This window comes from Callorhinus ursinus, unplaced genomic scaffold, assembly GCF_003265705.2.
Source record: "Callorhinus ursinus isolate GAN/ISIS: 27379988/994484 unplaced genomic scaffold, GSC_fseal_2.0 scaffold85, whole genome shotgun sequence".
NCBI classification, from domain to species: Eukaryota; Metazoa; Chordata; class Mammalia; order Carnivora; family Otariidae; genus Callorhinus; species Callorhinus ursinus.
Genome location: NW_027397147.1, coordinates 2480847 through 2500035, shown reverse-complemented (window position 1 = coordinate 2500035; position 19189 = coordinate 2480847). Strand labels below are relative to the sequence as shown.

Here is a 19189-nt window from a genome sequence, read left to right as displayed (position 1 = left end):
GAAGAGAGGCTCTCTCTTCATTGGGATTGCCGCTTAGGAATTAAAGCAACACCAAGGAGAGCAGAGTTGAGGAATGGAAAGACTAATTTCTGATGGTATTATTGAGCTTTTGAGACTCTCCTTTGTCTGGTCTATCTACCTTTGGACTTTTCTTTCAGTTATGTGAACCAATAAATTCCTATTCTTTCATAAACCGGTTAACAATGCGAAGAATCCTGACTGATACAGACCAGAGTCCTACTTTATATACAGGGCCAAAGGGCCTCAGCTGAAGTAAAGCAGGGTTTGGAGGGGAGGGTGCTGGGGAGGGCAGCAAGCTATGGAAGGACAAGATGTGACAACTCCACGAGGTGGCTGCTCGCATCTGTCTCATAGATAACAGAGGCACTGAAGGGCAAAGCGACTTACCCAAGGTCGTACAGTGAGTAATTAATTAGAAGGGCGCAGATTCAATCGCAGACCTAATAAAACTCCAAAACTCAAGTCATTCCTACTGAGCCACACTGATTTGCAGGGTAGGTCTCTAACCAGAAACCAAGCCCGTATATTGCCTCTCAGACATCAAGAGAGTTTTATTGGTGTTAGCTGGGTGGGGCTGAGGACAACCCAGAGTTTCCTTGTATTTGAGTCACATTCAAGATTCTTTTCTTAACTGTCTTCCTGATCAGTTAAGAAGAGGCAATGGTAGCCATAATTAGATCTATCCAACATGACTACCTAGGTCCTTTTACTTGCTTCCCTTCCCAGGACTCCCTACACACCGTCTCCCGTTCAGTTACCTTGGTGAGGAAAGGAGCTCCCTCAGGAACTCCCATCTTTTCTTCAGGATATGTAGATGGTACATGGGTCTGGAAAATTCCAGGTCAGCTAAACCCCTTCAAAGTATCCCTGGTGGCATCAGCTGGGACAGGTCCAGTGCCTGCCCCACACCCCTCAAGTGAGGATCCCAAGCACAAGCCTAGAGCTGCCTCCAGCCCCTCCCTGAGGACTCTGCCAGCAGAAAGCTGTTGCTCGTAACATCTCCAGCTCTATGAATCATCCATCATAACGCCCTGCTACTTTTCCCTGGACTTGACCTGTGAGTTGACTCCATTTCCATGGCCAACCTCTTACCAAACCCAATCTGACCAGCAGCCAGCCTGAGGACCAGGGTATCTAGCACACTGTTGGCTGCCTCCGATCTGTCCCGGCAGGAGGCAAGCTCTTCCCAGGACTTCTTGGTCATAGTGCCCTTCAGCCGGGGGTTCCCACAATGTAGGGAACACACAGCTCATGTACACAGATGATGTCTGGTAGTAACCTCTTGGCTTTAAATAACATCCTTGAATCACGCAATGCAAAGGTCATTTCCTTCAATTCTTCCTCCGTCCTTCAGGTCACCAAAGAGAAGCTCTGTTTGGTGCAGATTTGTTTTTACAACTCCTCGACACTTGCTAGTCTCCCTTTTTGACACTCTTTTTTTTTGGGGGGGGTGTTCTTTGTACTGCTTTTGTACAGTTATTTATGGCAATTGGTGCTGATTTCTAATTTACAGTGGTGATATTCAGTTTCCTTTATAAGCTCAAATATATCCACTTTAAATGAGTCTGTTTATAGGCAAATAATGAGCGAATAATGACCCAGCGCCTAGGTGCTGTGGCAAGACTGAGGATGGTAAGCAAATCACTTCAATTCAGCAACAGCTGCTCACAGCACAGGGGCTCCCCACAGGTGTCACCATGCTCCCCCCCACTTCAATGAACGTATCCATAGGTGACACTGTCAGAGTCGCTATTGAGAGGGTAAGGGACACACAGCTTCTGCTACCCCAGCCAGACTGATGCCCCTCCCTCCTGCATGACAAGTCTCCAACCTCCTGAGCTTGGGCTGGATCAGGGGGCTTTCCTGCTAAGGGGGCGGAGTGGGGGGGGCGGGCGACAGTTTGCTCCTCCATCCACCAGAATAGGGAGTAGAGTCTTAGGGATCCCCTGGTACTGGAGGATCCAGTAGCAATGACCATTGACACAGAGTGGGTGTGGGCAGGAATGGCTGGGAGGCCCTCCCAAGAGCCTGTAGGCCAAGGGACTGCTCGGTGTTTTATGTATGTTGGAGAACTTCTTATGGAGAGCTGTCACTAGGGGTCTGGCCAGAAGCTTTCGGTAAGTGTTTCTAAAAGTCTGGTCCTTCAACCTCCAACATCAGAATCATGTACTAAAAATATAGATTTCCCTATAGACTCAGGAGCTCTGAAATGGGGCCAAGGAGTCTGAACCTTTTTTTAAAAGTAATCTCTATGCTCAACATGGGGCTTGAACTCATGATCTTGAGATTAAGAGTCACATGCTCTACCAAGAGAGGCAAACAGGTATGCCCCCTTTTTTTTTAATTTGAGGTCTAAACTTTCATCAGATATAAAATACCATCAGGAAACATGTCAGTCACAGAAAGACAAATATTGCATGATTCCTCTTACGTGAGACATCTAAAAGAGTCAAATGCATAGAAGTAGACCATAGAACGGTCTTTGGCAAGAGGGGGGGCGATAAGGGAAGCTATTGTTCAATGGGTATAAACAGTTATCCAAGATGAGTAAGTTCCAGAGATCTTCTGTACAGCACTGTGCCTATAGTTAACAATTTGGTGTTGTACACTTAAAAATGTGTTAAGCCAGGGGCGCCTGGGTGGCTCAGTTGGTTAGGCATCTGCCCTCACCTCAGGTTGTGATCTCGGGGTCCTGAATCAAGCCCCGCATTGGGCTCCCTGCTCAGCGGGGAGTCTGCTTCTCCCTCTCCCTTTGCCCCTCCCCCCTCTCGTTCTCTCTCTCTCTCTCAAATAAATCCTTTAAAAATTTTGTTAAGCTAGTAGATCTCATGTTAAGTGTTCTAAACACACACATACACACACACACACACACACACACAAATACCAGAGTGATACAAGGACATTTTTGGAGACGATGGATATTTATTACTTGATTATGGTGATGGTAACATGAGTGTATACCTATGTCCAAACTCATCACATGGTATACATCAATTACGTGCAGTTCTTTGCACACCAATTATGATACAATAAAGCTGGGGTAAAATGGAAGCCACCACACATACAGGAATGGTGAATGCTGAGCAGGTGGTGTGCTGCTAAATGTTTAACAACAGGCTCTCCTAAGCAGAAAAGCCCTGGTCTATTGCCTTTGTCAATGTCCTTGGTGTAAATATCCCCGCCACAGCCAACCCAAGCTACCAACGTGACATCACTGAAAACACAGATGGAAGCCAGAAGCATGCTTGACTCTCATGTGTTGACATAAGACAGCTCCAGCACAGCGCTGGGAGGAGATAATGGGCAGGGCACCAATAGCATCTCCTATAGGCACAGCCAGAGCATTTTGCTGTAGACATAGGATCTCACAATTTTATGTGACTTTTACCCTCTATTCTGTGATATAGCAATGTTTGAACATCTTACCATGAAAAAATGGAATTATTCTCCAAATCTTTGAATAATGTCATGCCCTGGGAAAGTATGTCTTGTTTATTACTTTTATGTCATCTGTGCCCCCACCTGCCCACCCCCATCCGCCTGGCGTGCACCCACAGAATCGGTGAAAACCCATTTAAAAAGTCAGACTTCAAGAATCCCCCCCTCCCCAGTTGGGTCAACCTAACAGTAATGGATATCTCTTGTTTTGCCCAACTGGCATCATTCCCCTTTTTTCTGATAATGACACTTCATTTTCCTGTAAACAGTTCCTCCTTACCCTACCCTCAGTGCTCAGGCTTTAGCAGTTAGCACAGGACACAGGCAGGGTCAGTTAGAGCACTCCGTTCCCTTGGAGCTAGGGACAAGAACCCACTCAGGCCAATGACACGCTTAGCTTGGAACGACTGAAAAAAGGAAATCCCTCCCCACTGGATTACTAGGCTAGTAGGATGGAAGCCTGGAGCTTCTGGTGGCCATCCTCCACCATGGGGAAAGAGCCCTCCTGAGAATAAAGCCGACACAAAAGAAAGCCGATTGAGAAATGAATCACTGAGTCCTGATAGCATTATGTGAGCACTTTGAATCTAACGGTGCCTGAGGACACTTCCAGACTTTTCCGGCATTCTAAAGACACTTTCAAACTTTTTAATTCATGAGCCCATTAAATCCCTTCTTTACCCAAGGCGCTATAAGTTGGGTTTTCAGTCGCTCACAACCAGAAGATTGCTGGCTGATTGACAAATCTGAGATCAAATGAGCTAGACTTTATTTAGTACATGCCCTTCTGGCTTTCTCTCCTTGGTCCTAAATAGAATTTAGCATAGACACAAAAATACAGTTTATGGGGGCCCTGCCCCTTGGGTGGCTGAAGATAAATCCCAGGCTGAACTGGTCTGTGTAAGCTAGTCAAAGGCGCCAAAGGGGGTCACTTCAGGATCCGGATGCTCATTTTCTGCTCGATGTCCATCTTCTCTAGGGACTGGTGGGGGGAGATGGGAGGTAGTCAAGAGTTCAATCCTCTAGGCTTCCAACCACCTCTCCCATCCCCAGAGCCCCACCTTTCCTTGGCGACCCGGATCCTTCTGCCCACCTCCTTCCAACTTCCTTTCTCATGTCCATCTGTCCTAGGGACTCCTGATGTCAACTCCCCAGGCCTAAGGGCATTCTGACCTTGGTGAATTCCAGGAAGGACACGGCCCCATCCCCATCTTCATCTGCCTCCTGCACCGTGCGGTCCGCGATGCTCTCCAACTGCTCTTCTGTCACCTGCACTCCAACCATCAGCCGGAGGACCTGGGAGGCGTGTAGGGGGACAGCCATAAAGAGGGGGCACTAGCCCCATCCCCCAAACCTTGCCCACATCATCCCAAATGGTATTACCCATTTTGTAATCTCTCCCTTATCCATTTTTTTTCACTCCCCACCATATTCCCCCAATAATTTCCCCCACTACTTCTCCATTCGAACCCCCATCTGTCTCTCTTCACACTCACCTTAACAATATGTCCAAACTCATTACCCAACCCCAAATCTTATAACCCAACCTCCCTCCATCCTCCACCCCCCCCACTTCATCATATCTATTGCAGAGTTTCTGAATCTCAGCACTCTTGACATTTGGGGCCAGGTAACTCTTTGGGGGAGGAAAGGGGGCTATCCCGTGTATTGAAAGATGTTTAGCAGCATTTTCGACTTCTACCCACCAGATGCTGGTAGTACTGCCCCGTCCCCCAGCTGCGAAAACCAAAAATGTCTCTAGATATCGCCAGTGGCATTCAGGAGGCAAAATCACCCCCAGTTAAGAAGTTAAGATCTATTTCCAACCTCACACGCAACTCTTCCCCATTCCATTTCCCAACTAAACCCCACCCAGGCGGGGGTCCGCTTAATACCCCAGTGCTCTGCACCCTCATTGGCCAGTCATCCGGCCCATCCGCCCACAGCCTTTCCCTTCAACCACCACACTTCACACATCACATCTCTTGCCCTTGCATTCTTCTAACCTGTAGCATCTCATGCCTGGAGATCTTTCCATCTCGATCCAGGTCATAGAGCTGAAATGCGACTGGAAGAGAATGGCGGGGGAAGGGAAGGTGGGATTTCTCTGGTTCTCTTCCAGCAGAAGGTCACCCTGGAGGTGTGGGGGAGGTCATCTAGACGCTCCCGAAGAGAGGGAGGTGCCTGGAGCCTCTCCCTGGTGTGGTATATCTAGGGTCTCACTTGGGGAGGGGGTCCTCACAAACTCACAGCGAAGTTTATTCATTCTGCTGTTGAGGGGTTCAGGTTCCCTGGGGTCTCGCATGCCTGGGTCCTCATCATCCACAGGTCGAAAATGAGCCAGGATTCTGACAAAGCCTGGGAAATCCACTCGCAGGTTCCTGGGAGCAAGGGAGCAAAGGCAGTGGTCACCCTCCGCCTCTGTGCCTAACTCTCCCCCAAGCCCCAACCCCCGGGGGGCCTCACCCGTCAGGGAAGAAGCTGTCTATAATGCGCTCTCCCAGGGGGTTCACGGCCAGCGCCCCAATCTGCTGCAGATCCATGCGGCTGCCAGGTCAAAGTTCAAAAGGGGGTAGTAGGTAGGGCAAAGACGGGAGACGGAGGGTTAGTTAAAGAGGGGAATGGGCCCAGAGAGACAGGTGGCAGGTCCTGAAGCCATGGCCCCCCTCACCTCAGGTAGCCCTTCTTGTTCCTGTCCAGTGCCCGAAACCGGTGGTAGAGGCGGAGCAGACTGGCCTGCGAGACTGCGGGACGGAAGGCGGAAGGGTGACACGGCCGCGGGCGCGGGGGACGCGCGGCAGGACCCTCCCCGGGCGACCCCGGGCCGCGGGCGGGGGACAGGAGCCCGCTGGAGGGGACGCCCGCCAGGGACCTGAGGCCCACGCGGCGAGGCTGCAGGGGGCGTGACGACGCACTCCCGCGGGGTGGACCGAGGCACCGGGCCAGCCCCCTCCCCCCTCCCCCCTCTCACCCACCCCCCTGCCGGGCTCGAGGACACCTGGCTGCCCGGCTCCACCGGACCTGGACGCCGGGAGCCCCGGGTTCCCGCGCCCCGCACGCGGGGCGCTCCCTGGAGCCAGCCCCGCTCCGGAACCCCCGCGTGCCCGGGTCCGAGCCCCGCGCCCCGCTCACAGCCCGTCTCCCGCCGGATGCTGTCCCCGTCGGGAATGCGCGCGGCGTGGGAGCCGCGGGAGCCCATGGCTGCACCCGTTGAGCCGCCCGGCCCCGCGTGCTCTCCTCCCGCTCCGGGGCGCGGCCGCCCCAGTGGCCCCAGGGCCGAAGGCCGCAGGCCTGGTGCCGAGCCAGACTCGGGAACCCCTGCGTGCCTCGCCTCCCACCCGCGACCCGGGCGAACAGAGAACAATGCCCAGGGTGGCGGGGTCAGAGGGGCGGCGCGAACAACGGGGCGTTTCATCCCGAGATGGTGAGGTCGCCTGCGCCCCGCCTGCCCTACGCCCGCCCGCCCTGCGTTCTCACGCCGCGGGACAACCGACCCACGTGCCCCCCCTCCGCTCCCCGGCGAGGTCCCCGCTCCCGGCTCCCGGTGGGTAAGGCTGGGGTCCTGACCTTATCGTCCAGAGACGGAATCCATATCCTTCTGGGAAGGGGGCCGGGTGGTAGGCAGGGGAGCTGGACCCCTTTGTCCCAATCCCGGAATGGCCCAGCCTGGGGCCCCTTCCCCAGGCAGGAGGGTGCGGAAAGAGAGGCGTTGAAGGACACCCCCAAGAAGGGGGGAGGGGGGAGGGTCGTGAGCGGTAGAGGGGAGGCTGGGTTGAGTGGAGGGATCACTGGATTTGGAAAGACATGGATTGGAATCCCAGCTATGCGATTAACCCTGGACAAGTCGGTATGATTTGGCTTCATCTCTTTTGTTTCCTCCACACAGTGTAATTGTTGGGGTTTAATTGAGTCAGTGCTTAAAAATCAGGAGATATAACGAGAAATCCAGTCCCCAGCTTCTGAGAAATAGAAAGTTCAGACGCCACCAGACCCCCCGTGTGTGCCTGGCACACCTGGTTGCACCTGGGGGACAGGTGTCACGTGTAAATAGGGCATCGCCGCCTGTCCACTGGCCCCAGTCCCCACCCAGCTCAGTTCCCTTCCTTATGTACCTGGTGGAGCCTCCGGTAGAAGCTCCAGGTTGGAAGGCCTTGGACCTCTGGCCAGCCCTCAAGCACCATGGGAACCCACAGTCTGAGAGGGGGTTACAAACATCACTGTGACCAAGCTTAACATAATAATAACGGCAACAACAAGGGCTCTCATTTCGCACTCACCATGCACCAAGCACTTTGTGAAACACAATGTACATGATTAGCTCACACTCCTCAAAGCTGCCTGCTTCCCCCTTTTACATGGTGGAGGTTGCCAAGGGGGTGGTTGTGAACTATTGAGAAGCACATATCCTAAGTGGGAGACATATCCCCCAAGGGGGCAAAAAATCCTATTCTTATGTATAAAACACAGATATGCATATAGTGCATAAATAGCATATAGTATATCTGTAGTATTAAAATTTCATAGTATTAAAATTCCATGATTAGGAAAAACAGTCTAAAAACACTCCTTATGTGAGGGCCATAATGAAGAAAGTGTGGAGAAACTCAGTTGTAAAGGAACAGGCACCACAGGTGTCCAGTTTTAAATTTCATTATCCCTTCTTCCTGCATCATAATCACACATTCACACGAATTTCCTAGGGGAAAAAATATATAAGCCATTTATTACAGGAGTACAAGTTCATAGCCACCCTGGAGAGAGAAAAGCTGGAAAAACGGTGGATCTTCAGTCGAAGCCTCCACGCAGAGGCTTGGATCAGATCAGCCTTGAAAATATTGATCTAAGAAGTGCTTACTTCTCTTTCAGATACCCCAAGGACTGAACAAGGGCCATAAGGAAAGCTTGATTCCCTCTCAGATGCCCCCCAAGGACTGAAGAGTGCAGGAAACCACACTGCTCCCTAATGAAGCCCAGCAACCACTCCTATCTGCGGCAGTGAGTCAGGCTATGAGTATATTTTGGGTTAGGTTCTGAACCCCGGGAGGGCTAAGAGTCCCTGGGATCAAGCAACAATCACCTCAGGCCAGTTGGGGATGTTGATCTTGGAAAGAGCCGCTCCAGCCTTAATCTCTGAGTCAGCACTACACCAAAGTAAATTAGGCCAGAGAGTAATTAACAACTCCCATCCACACACCATCATCACAAGCCTAGGCGAAAACACTGTGCTAAAACCCATTCCTGCTGTATGCACACAAGTAGGGTTTGTTTGTTTTTTTAAGATTTTATTTATTTATTTGACAGGAAGAGAGAGCAAAGGCAAGGGGAGCAGGAGAGGGAGAAGCAGGCTCCCCAATGAGCAGGGAGCCCGACGACGCATCCCAGGACCCCGGGGTCATGACCTGAGCCAAAGGCAGACACTTAACTAATTGAGCCACCCAGGGACCTGAAAAAAGAGTTTAAATCAACTCACAATATACCCGGACACATCTTTTTGGGTCATTTAAATGAGAGATGCTTTGAGGAGAATTTCATCTACTTCGGGGAGAGACTATCTGACCTGGATTCAGGCCAAACATTTGTTTTTTCATTTGTTTGTTTGCTGGTAAGCCACATAAAAGTTGCTAGCCATTTTTGATGAGGCAATACTGAAATTCAAATGGGAAAATGCAGATGTAAGAGTAGTCAGGGGACACCTAGCTGGCTCAGTTGGTGGGGTATGCAAATCTTGATCTTTGGGGGTTGTGAGTTCAAGCCCCACTGTGGGTGTAGAGATTACTTAAAAAAAAAAAAGAGTAGTCAGGAAAATAAAGAACTCTTACAACTCAATAACAAAAAGACAACCCAATTTTTTTTAAAGATTTTATTTATTTATTTGAGAGAGAGAGAGAGAAGGAGAGAGAGAGAGCACATGAGACGGGGGAGGGTCAGAGGGCGAAGCAGACTCCCTGCTAAGCAGGGAGCCCGATGCGGGACTCGATCCAGGGACTCCAGGATCATGACCTGAGCCGAAGGCAGTCGCTTAACCAACTGAGCCACCCCGGCGCCCAAGACAACCCAATTTTTTTAAAATGAGCAAAAGAACTTGAATATGTATTTTTCTCCAACGAAGATATACAAATGGCCAATAAGCCCATAAAAAGTTGCTCACCATCATTAGTCATCAGAGAAATACAAATGAAACTACAATGAGATAATCACTTCACACTCACACTCACTAGACTGGCTGGAATTAAAACAAAAACAAAACCCAACAAAACAAAACAAAACCAAAAACCCTAAAACAGGAAATAACAAGTCTTGGCCAGGATGTGGAGAAATTGGAACTCTCGTGCATTGCTGGTAGAAATGCAGAATGGTGCAGCTGCTGTGGGAAACGATTTGGAGTTTTCTCAGTAAGTTAAACAGAATTACCGTATGAGTAATTCCACTGCTAATACATACACTAAAGAATTGAAAACATACATTCACCACAAACACTTGAACATGAGAATGTTCATAGTGGTATTATTCTCAGTAGCTACCAGGTGGAAACAACCCAAATGTCCACCGATGAATGGATAAACAAAATGAGGTATGGCCATGAGATGGAATATTATTCAGCCATAAAAAAGGAATAAAGTACTAATGTATGCCACAACATGGATGAACCTTGAAAACATTACGCTAAGTAAAATCAACCAGTCACAAAAGACTACACATTCTATAATCCCATTTATTATGAAACATCAAGAATAGGAAAATCTATAGAGACAGAAAGTAGATTGATGGCTGCTTAGGGTGGGAGGAGCCAGGGAATAAGGGAACTAAGCTAAAGGGTATGAGGTTTATCTTTGAGGTGATGAAAATGTTTTAAAATTGACTGTGATGATGGTTGCACTCTGAATATACTAAATCTGTTGCTTTAAAGGGAATTGCATGTTGTGTGAGTTATATCTCAATAAAGCTGTTTAGAAAAAAAAATATCCAGGAAATCTCTGGAAAGTAAAAGTAATGAGGGCAAATTAGCTCTAACAGATTTTTAAATAGACTATAAAGTATAATAACCCATGCGGTAATAATGCAGGAGTAGACAGATAAAAAACAGATAGGAAAGTCAGAAATAGACCCAAATACATATGTGAATTTCACATGTGATATAAGTAGCATTTGAAATCAGTGGGGGAAATGTGGATTACTTAGTAAATGTCATTTGGGACATCTGTCTTTTAGGGGGAAGATAAAGCTGTACCCTTACCTCCTTACACCAAAATTAACTCCAGATAGAAAGTTTAAATGCAAAAGGTAATTGTACAAAACTCAAAGAAGTCTCAGATAGATTTTGTCATAATCTTGAACGGGAGAAGGTCTTTTTAAACATGAAACAAAACCCAAAAACTATAGAGAAAAGATTGGCAAATTTATGGTGTGAAATTAAAACTTCTATATGGTCAGAAAGACAAACTGGGGAAAACATTCACAGTCTATATCAAAGATAAAAGATAATTTCCTTTAAAAGTTTTTTTAGATTTTGTTTTGGATTTTTTTTTTTAAATAATAAATGTGTATTCCGAGCCCAGAGCACACACTCCTCACTCTCAGCACCAACCACCAGGGAGAAGGGCAAAAGATAATTTCCTTTAGAATACAAAGATCTCTTAAAAAAAAAAAAAAAGGAAAAGGAAAACAAAACAAAAAACCCATCTTTTATTCGTTAGAAAAAAAACCCAGTAAGATGTGAAATAAAAATGGTAAAGAAGTCTACAAAGATGCTTCAACATCACAAAATTTAAAAGTACAAATTAAAACAGGAGTTTTTTGGGCGTCTGGGTGGCTCAGTTGGTTGAGCGTCTGCCTTCGGCTCCGGTCGTGATCCCAGGGTCCTGGGATCGAGCCCCGCGTCGGGCTCCCTGCTCAACAGGGAGCCTGCTTCTCCCTCTGCTGCTCCCCCTGCTTGTGCTCTCTCTCTGTGTTAAATAAATAAAATCTTTAAAAAAAATAAAATGGGAGGTTTTTTTAAAAAAAGATTATTTGAGAGAGAGAAAGAGAGAGGCACAGGAGGGGCAGAGGAGAGGGCAGAAGCAGACTCCCCCACTGAGCAGGGCATGTCGTCTAGAGTGTCTCAAAGCCAATGGACAGCAATGGGGACAATTGGTTTTCACCCATCCATCCCAAGCCATCATTCTAGTAGACCTTTAGGACAAGCTTGTGCATCTGGGGAGGGAATCTCAGAAGTAAAGCCAAACTGTTCCCCACGCACACTCTGTTCCTCCTATTCATGTGAGGAATAATTACTGAGCAGGCATGGGCTGCATGAGGGGGTCAGAGCCCTGAACAAAACTAACATGGTCCCAGCCGCGTGCATTTTCACTTCGTATTATGCCACCTATGGTCAGCCTGATCGTGGCAGGGCCTGGTAACTCACGGTTTTGGCTTGACCAATATTCACGGTGTGACTGCCGCACAATCCTCTCTCCCACAGATGGGCATCCAGATTTCAGTTCTTGTGAACGATGCTGATGCGAACATCCCTGTCCATGTTCAGGAGTTTTTCTTGGGTAGAAGGCTTTTTTCTTGGTGAAGGACAGAAGTCGCTCTGTCACAGAATATGTGAATACTAAACCCCAGGAGATAAAGCCAAACTGGGTTCTATAGACTGTGTGTTGCCTACACTCTTGTATACAATTTTACACTCCCGTCGCCAATGCATAAGTGTCCCATATATTTGTAATCCAAATGCTCAGGATTCGTTGAATGACATTAAATAATTAAGGAAAAGGAGTATTCATGTCAGGATCAGAGGAATCTCATGGAAATATAGAGTAGGCAGCTCCCCAGCTGCCCGGCTCCCTCTGGGGGCAGATCAGTTTCCATCCCTGCTTTCCCCTTTCAGGGTATCCCTCTCTCCCTCTGCAGGTCAGCATCTTCTAAAAGGCGCCCAGTGCCGGTCCGCTCTGTAATTTGGAACTGCCCTTGACTTTGGGTTCCACAGCATTGACTCTGGCCCCAATTTCACGGTTATCTCACAGTTCTGATGCTTCTTCCCAAACTCTCCTTCCATTAACTCAGATTTTAAGAAGAATAGTTCTCCGTGGCTTAGCTGGGGTCAGGTATTCCTGCCCGGTCCACTCTGAGGTCAAGGAGTCTTGGTCACTTTGAGGCAAACGTGACTCCCTAGGTCCACACCTTTTGCAGGGGTTCTGAGGGCTATTCCAAAGGAAGAACTACAGGTGAGACATGCATCCCCAAAGCATTTTCCACGCCTACCTTTGCTCTCCCTAAACTAGAGGCCACAGCAGATATACATGGCCAGCTGTCCTCATGCAAATAAGCTAGCAATTCCTCCCTCCGCACTGGAAGGCATGAGGCAAAGGGTTTAGCATACTGTCTCATCCAACCATGTAATTCTTACCTGGTAAGAGTTAAGGCAAACAGGCACTCTTACCTGGGACAATAAATGGCTCTTAGGCAGGAAATTGAGTTCCTAAGTCAACATGTAATTCAAAAAGCAAGTGCAGGGTAAGTTACCCATTACCATGAAACACAGTATTGATTTTGTGTCTACAAACTTGTATGGGAACCCATACATCTAACTGAATAATATTTCTCAGATAATGAGATAGTGGAGGGAAAAAAAATCACTGTACGCCTTTTGATGGATAATCTTCCTCATCTCATGACAACACAATTTAAACTATTATTTTTCCTCTTTTCTGCATATATAATTGGATTCAAATAAGTAAACACACGTTTGATGCAAGCAGTGGGTCAAAATCGAAACACTTACAAACATCTCCATTCTCTTGGAAAAACTCAAGAAAACTATATAAGCCAGGCAGCTGGCATGTTTCATGCCTTGAGATTCTATGTAATGAAGTTATGAAACCACCACGATTAGCAAGACATTTAAAAACTACCCATCCAGGGGCGCCTGGGTGTCTCAGTCTGTTAAGCATTTGCCTTTAGCTCAGGTCAGGATCTGGGGGTCCTGGGATCAAGCCCCGCATTGGGCTCCCTGCTCAGTGGGGAGCCTGCCTCTCCCTCTCCCTGCCCCCTCCCCTGCTCATGCTCTCTCTCACTGTCTCTCTCAAGTAAATAAATAAAATCTTAAAAAAAAACAGCTAAGCATCCAATCTAACTGTAGTTTTATGAAGACAAATGCAACTTAAAACTACACTCAGATGCCATTTTTCATTTTTGAGATTGGAAAAATTCCAAAAGTTGGTTAAACACTATTGAGACTATAGGGATATAGGGATATTCATCCATTGCAAGAGGATGTGTTAATTGGCATACCCCTGTAGAGGTCACATGGGCACTATCCAAATTATAAATGTGTATACCTCAATCCCCAATTCAACTTCTAAGAATTCACTTTACAAATACATTTACACACTTGTAAAATGGCATGAACGCAAGGTTATTTGATGCAGCATTTTTTTTTTCCAGCAAAAAAAAGTGGAAACCACCCAAGTGTCCAACAAGTTAAACAAAGTCCTGAAATGTGAAACACAATGGAGCTGTAAAAAAACAAAAACAAAAACAAAAAAACCCACTTCCTACAAACTGATATGGAGAGATCTCCAAGATATATCAAATGGAAAAAGCAAAGTACAATACAGTGTGTATCATTGTGAACGAATGTACTATTTTTTCCATAATAAGTTGGGAGAATAAAAATATATATATACATATGTATTCATGGTTGCATAAATGAACCTTGAAGGTACGTAAGAAACCAATAAAGATGGGAGGGCACAGTGCAACTTAGGTAGATGGGTCACAGTAGGTGAAGGGGGACTTTGCACTTTATACTTTTCATCCGATTAGGTTTTCAATGATGTGAGTGCATTCCCTATTCAAAAATCGACTTACAAAAACTGTTTAGTTCAATGTAGAAGGAAATAAATCTAGCATCCAGAACCTAAGGTCAAATCTTTGCAATCTGAGAGCAAAAAGTTTTGTTTTTTTTTAAGGTTTTATTTACTTGACAGAGAGACACCGTGAAGAGAGGGAACACAAGCAGGGGGAGTGGGAGAGGGAGAAGCAGGCCTCCGGCCGAGCAGGGAGCCCGATGCGGGGCTCGATCCCAGGACCCTGGGACCATGACCTGAGCCGAAGGCAGACACTTAACAACTGAGCCACCAAAATGCCCCAAAAATTATTTTATACCATTAAATAAACAAAATCTGATTTTAAAAGTGTATTTCGGGGCGCCTGGGTGGCTCAGCTGGTTTAGCATCTGACTCTTGATTTTGGCTCAGGTCATGATATCAGGGTTGTGAAACCAAGCCCCCCTTTGGGCTCCCAGCTGGGTGTGGAGCCTCCTTAAGATTGTCTCCCCCCACCCCCCCGCCCCCATCTCTGTCTCTGGCCCTCCTCCTCCTCTCTCCTTCTCTATAAATAAACAAACAAATGAATAAATAAATAAATGTGTACATGTCTTTCTCTGATTGACTTATTTCGCTCAGCATAACACCCTCCAGTTCCATCCACATCATTGCAAATATGACCTCACTGATAGGAGGAATTCTTAATCTCAGGAAACAAACTGAGGTTTGCTGGAGTGGTGGGGGGTGGGAGGGAGGGGGTGGCTGGGTGATAGACATTGGGGAGGGTATGTGCTATGGGGAGCACTGTGAATTGTGCAAGACTGTTGAATCACAGACCTGTACCTCTGAAACAATGCAATATATGTTAAGAAAAAAAAAAAGAAGAAGATAGCAGGAGGGGAAGAATGAAGGGGGGGAAATCAGAGAGGGGAGACGAACCATGAGAGACGATGGACTCTGAAAAACAAACTGAGGGTTCTAGAGGGGAGGAGGGTGGGGGGATGGGTTAGCCTGGGGGTGGGGGATGGGTTAGCCTGGTGATGGGTATTAAAGAGGGCACGTATTGAATGCAGCACTGGGTGTTATACGCAAACAATGAATCATGGAACACTACATCACAAACTAATGATGTAATATATGGTGATTAACATAACAATAAAAATTTAAAATAAATAAATAAATGTGTATTTCATCCCTAATGCTTTTCATCCATGACTATCTATGTATCAAAATAATTATGCTGAGGGCGCCTGGGTGGCTCAGTTGGTTAAGCGACTGCCTTCGGCTCAGGTCATGATCCTGGAGTCCTGGGATCGAGTCCCACATCGGGCTCCCTGCTCAGCAGGGAGTCTGTTTCTCCCTCTGACCCTCTTCCCTCTTGTGCTCTCTATCTCTCATTCTCTCTCTCTCAAATAAATAAATAAAATCTTTAAAAAAATAATTATGCTGAGTGAAAGAAGCCAGACTCTACTCGCCCCCTCAAAAGTACATCCTGTCTGATGCCATTTATATAAAACTCACAAACTGCAAACTAATCTACAGTGACAGAAAGCAGATCGGTGGTTGCTGGGAGGGGGGCAGGAAGTGTGGGGAGAAGCAATTACAAAGGGACACCAGGAAGCTTTTTTTTTTTTTTTTAAAGATTTTATTTATTTATTTGAGAGAGAGAGAATGAGAGATAGAGAGCACGAGAGGGAAGAGGGGCAGAGGGAGAAGCAGATTCCCTGCTGAGCAGGGAGTCCGATGTGGGACTCGATCCCGGGACTCCAGGATCATGACCTGAGCCGAAGGCAGCCGCCCAACCAACTGAGCCACCCAGGCGCCCCACCAGGAAGCTTTTGTGTATGAAGGCTATGTTTGCTGTCTTGATTGCCTGATGGTTTTATGGGTATATACATAGGTCAAAACATATTAAATTGTGAACTTTTAACATGTGCAGCTCATGGTTGATCACACCTCAATAAAGCTTTTTTTAACAAAGTGTTTTATAAATTTAATGTCCCCATTTCCTCTATCTTTAATTTCAATTTTGTTATATTTTATAACATATATATCTATAATTTAGAACAGGAATTATCTATATAATTTATCAATAATTTTACATATACTTGAGGGTGTATGTTTGAGAACCTTCTGGCTGAGAGAGGTGTGTAATCTCGAGTGCATGGGAACGAGTGGTTGAAGCCAGGGGCAAGCCCCGCACATTTGACCGCTGCACTCTACTGCCCCCTGCTGTAAGTAGGCTTGTAACTACCTTTACACTCGCGCTCAGGATTTTAATGATGATGAATGACTCCAAGGGCAAAGGACTTGTATGAGAGATCTACCTAGAAACAAACGTTTCTAAACCACATGCGCACACACACATGCACATATGCGCTCACACATATTACACACATGCACACGCACACAGGTATACACCTACCACACACAGACGTGCACACACACCCATATACATACTCACATGCATATACACACATGCACACATGCACAGCAGGAAGCAACTCCAGATCTTTTCACCACCACACAGCCTCAAGGGAGAGCCGAGGAACAATTCAGAGCCATGAATGAGAAAAAACAAAAGCAAAATGATGAAGTCAAAGCTGCAACCTCAAAACATTTTCACTGGGAGGATGTGGATGCCAAGGGGTCTTGGACTCCCCTCCTGGCTAGCATTCCCCTTCATCCTTTCTCACAGTAACTCAAAGACTTAAAGCTAAACCTCTCCTCAACCAGCGGATACGAAAAGTTTACTCTAAGAACTGTCCTATCCATAGTCCAAGAATGACTTCCCAGTGAGCTCTGAGAGAAGCTCATGCTCAGGTGAGGACTTGACAGGTGCCTCTTCACTGTTGTTTCCAAGCACTTCCAAGATGTGTGAGCTTCCACCTAGGTTTTGATTCGGGGGGAAATTAAGTTTTCTTTTACAATGTGCTTGTATTTTATGAAGAAACAAAACAAAATGGCTATGTATGAGACCCATCACACTTTGACTGGAAGAGCACAGATCCATAGGTCTGCTTCTCTGCTTGTTTTTAACGTTTTACAGAAGTATAATCAGCCACGCGACCTGGTAAATTTTCAATAACCGGCTCTTCAAATGTACTTCTGAAGTGTACATTGGTTGATTTTTTATTTGCATTAACAACAAGGAAGTGAAAAGTAACACAGCAAAGACGTATTTTCAAACTGCCCTGTTCTTCAATGAGGTGAACAAAGTCTTTACTAAACCAGATAAGAGGTTTCCAAGACCAGAAGAATATTTCCCTGATTTCTTTCATGTCATTCCCAGAAACAAAGCACTTTTATTTATTTATTTTTTTAAGTAGGCTCCATGCCCAGCAGGCTTGAACTTATGACCTGAGATCAAGAGTCAGATGCTTAACCTACTGAACCCCCAGGCACCCCATAAAGCACTTTTAAATTTCATCCACATCATTAACGTTTTCTGCACTTTCTTAAATCTAGGCAGTCAACAAAACAATAAATCAAGCCCCGCCTTGCAGCATCTGCTGACTTCTGTGGTGTAAATTCTCCCACTACCGCTGGTTTCAAGCTGAGAATGCAATGTCGCCCAGCGCGCAGATAGAATGAGATGCGTAGTAGATCATTCTATAGTTTTTCCACCACGCAGAGAGCATGGATGTGAATCATTTCAAGAGCAGAGAGAACAGTAAAATCATTAGGAAGTGATGCGTTTCGAGTATTAATTACATTCGTTTTAAACATAATATATTTAATTGTAGGTTTATATAATTTTATTTTTGACGATGGTTGTGATTAACTGACAGCTCACAAAATTCTGGAAAATGTTAACAGTCGGCTCTCACGAACCGACTCCAGCACACCAGTGAAACATACACGAAGACGTGCCATACAATCAACACTCACATCAGATCCCCTCAAGTAGACCGCGAGCCTCCTCGCTGTCACTAGCCTCCTCTCCTCCGCCTGGTTGGCGGGTAACCAATCCGCTGACTTCAACAACACGGACTAGTGTACCTGATTTTGCAGGTGACACAAGTGAAATCATAAACCTGCAGTTTGAAGTCCCACCGCTAGAGGCCTCTCATGAGGCAAAGACAGAAGGCTCCTTCCAAATCCAGTCCCTCCGCTGTAGCGAAGCTGTGTGTTACTCACGACCCAAGGTGGGAGGAGATAAATAACCGAGTACTCGGTTTGAGCGTGGGTGAGTCCCCGGAGGAGATCTGGGACCACAAGTTCCCCGGGGGAGATCTGGGGACCACGTTTGGGCAGAGGAATCCAAGCTGGGTATTTGACCTCAAACCCCAGTGTGGTCTGCTGGTGAGCTAGCTGGGCAATAAGCAATGAGGACTGCTTCTGCCCGGCTCATAACAGGCCCTGCTGCCCCAGTGCCCCGTTTATCTAGACAAGGTGAACCGCCTGAAGAACACGTCGAGGGAAGAATAGAGGAAAGAAGGCGTAACCCAGAGGTTAAGTTCTGGGACTCGGGGGTCAAGCAGAACTAGCTTTGAAATCGCTGCCTCTTCACTTACTAGCTTTGAAAACTTGGGCAAATTGCTTAACTTCTCTGAGACTTAGTTTGCTCATCTACAGAATAGGAACAATAAAACTCTCCTTGCAAGCTGGTTAACGGATTAAGTAAGATCACATATGGGAAACAAGAAAAGTCATATATATTTTTAACAGTGATTATTGTTATACTCAGAGGATGAAGAGAGGACTTCTATTTTGTTTGTGAAGGCATCTTAGTGAGCTGAATTCTTACAGACAGAACTGACAGGGTATGAAACAGGGAGATCAACACGGCTCTGTATAGTACATAAACAGGTGCTTTGTTTGGGCAAGGACTTACATGCACACGAATGCACACACACCCCTCATATGTACATTGACTTTTTCATAAAGAGAATAGACAATTTTTTTGGAGCAGCTTTTAA

General features: G+C 46.5%; 1 protein-coding gene and 1 long non-coding RNA gene across 2 annotated transcripts; one reads left to right on the top strand and one right to left on the bottom strand.

Moving 5' to 3' along the window:
• Nucleotides 1–4211: 4211 nt before the first annotated feature.
• CHP2 (calcineurin like EF-hand protein 2) lies at nt 4212–6800 on the bottom strand. The gene is made up of 7 exons (XM_025855477.2): nt 6592–6800; nt 6131–6203; nt 5926–6006; nt 5710–5840; nt 5466–5527; nt 4633–4755; nt 4212–4441 (listed from the first exon to the last, which is right to left on the bottom strand). The coding sequence occupies exons 1-7, from the start codon at nt 6656–6658 to the stop codon at nt 4388–4390; spliced, it is 591 nt and encodes a 196-aa protein (XP_025711262.1). The 5' UTR covers nt 6659–6800; the 3' UTR covers nt 4212–4387.
• Nucleotides 6801–6893: 93 nt separating this feature from the next.
• Nucleotides 6894–9266, top strand: LOC141371661 (uncharacterized). Its single transcript, XR_012376771.1, has 3 exons — nt 6894–7007; nt 8326–8454; nt 8761–9266. It is a non-coding gene; the product is annotated as an uncharacterized lncRNA (long non-coding RNA).
• The last annotated feature ends 9923 nt before the right edge of the window (nt 9267–19189 follow it).

Coding starts and splice junctions, on each gene's coding strand:
- CHP2 (XM_025855477.2), bottom strand. CDS start 6,658: ATGGGCTCCCGCGGCTCCCACGCCGCGCGCATTCCCGACGGGGACAGC. Junction 6,204..6,591: donor CATCCGGCGGGAGACGGGCT/GTGAGCGGGGCG, acceptor TCCGTCCCGCAG/TCTCGCAGGCCAGTCTGCTC. Junction 5,841..5,925: donor GACAGCTTCTTCCCTGACGG/GTGAGGCCCCCC, acceptor CCTTGCTCCCAG/GAACCTGCGAGTGGATTTCC.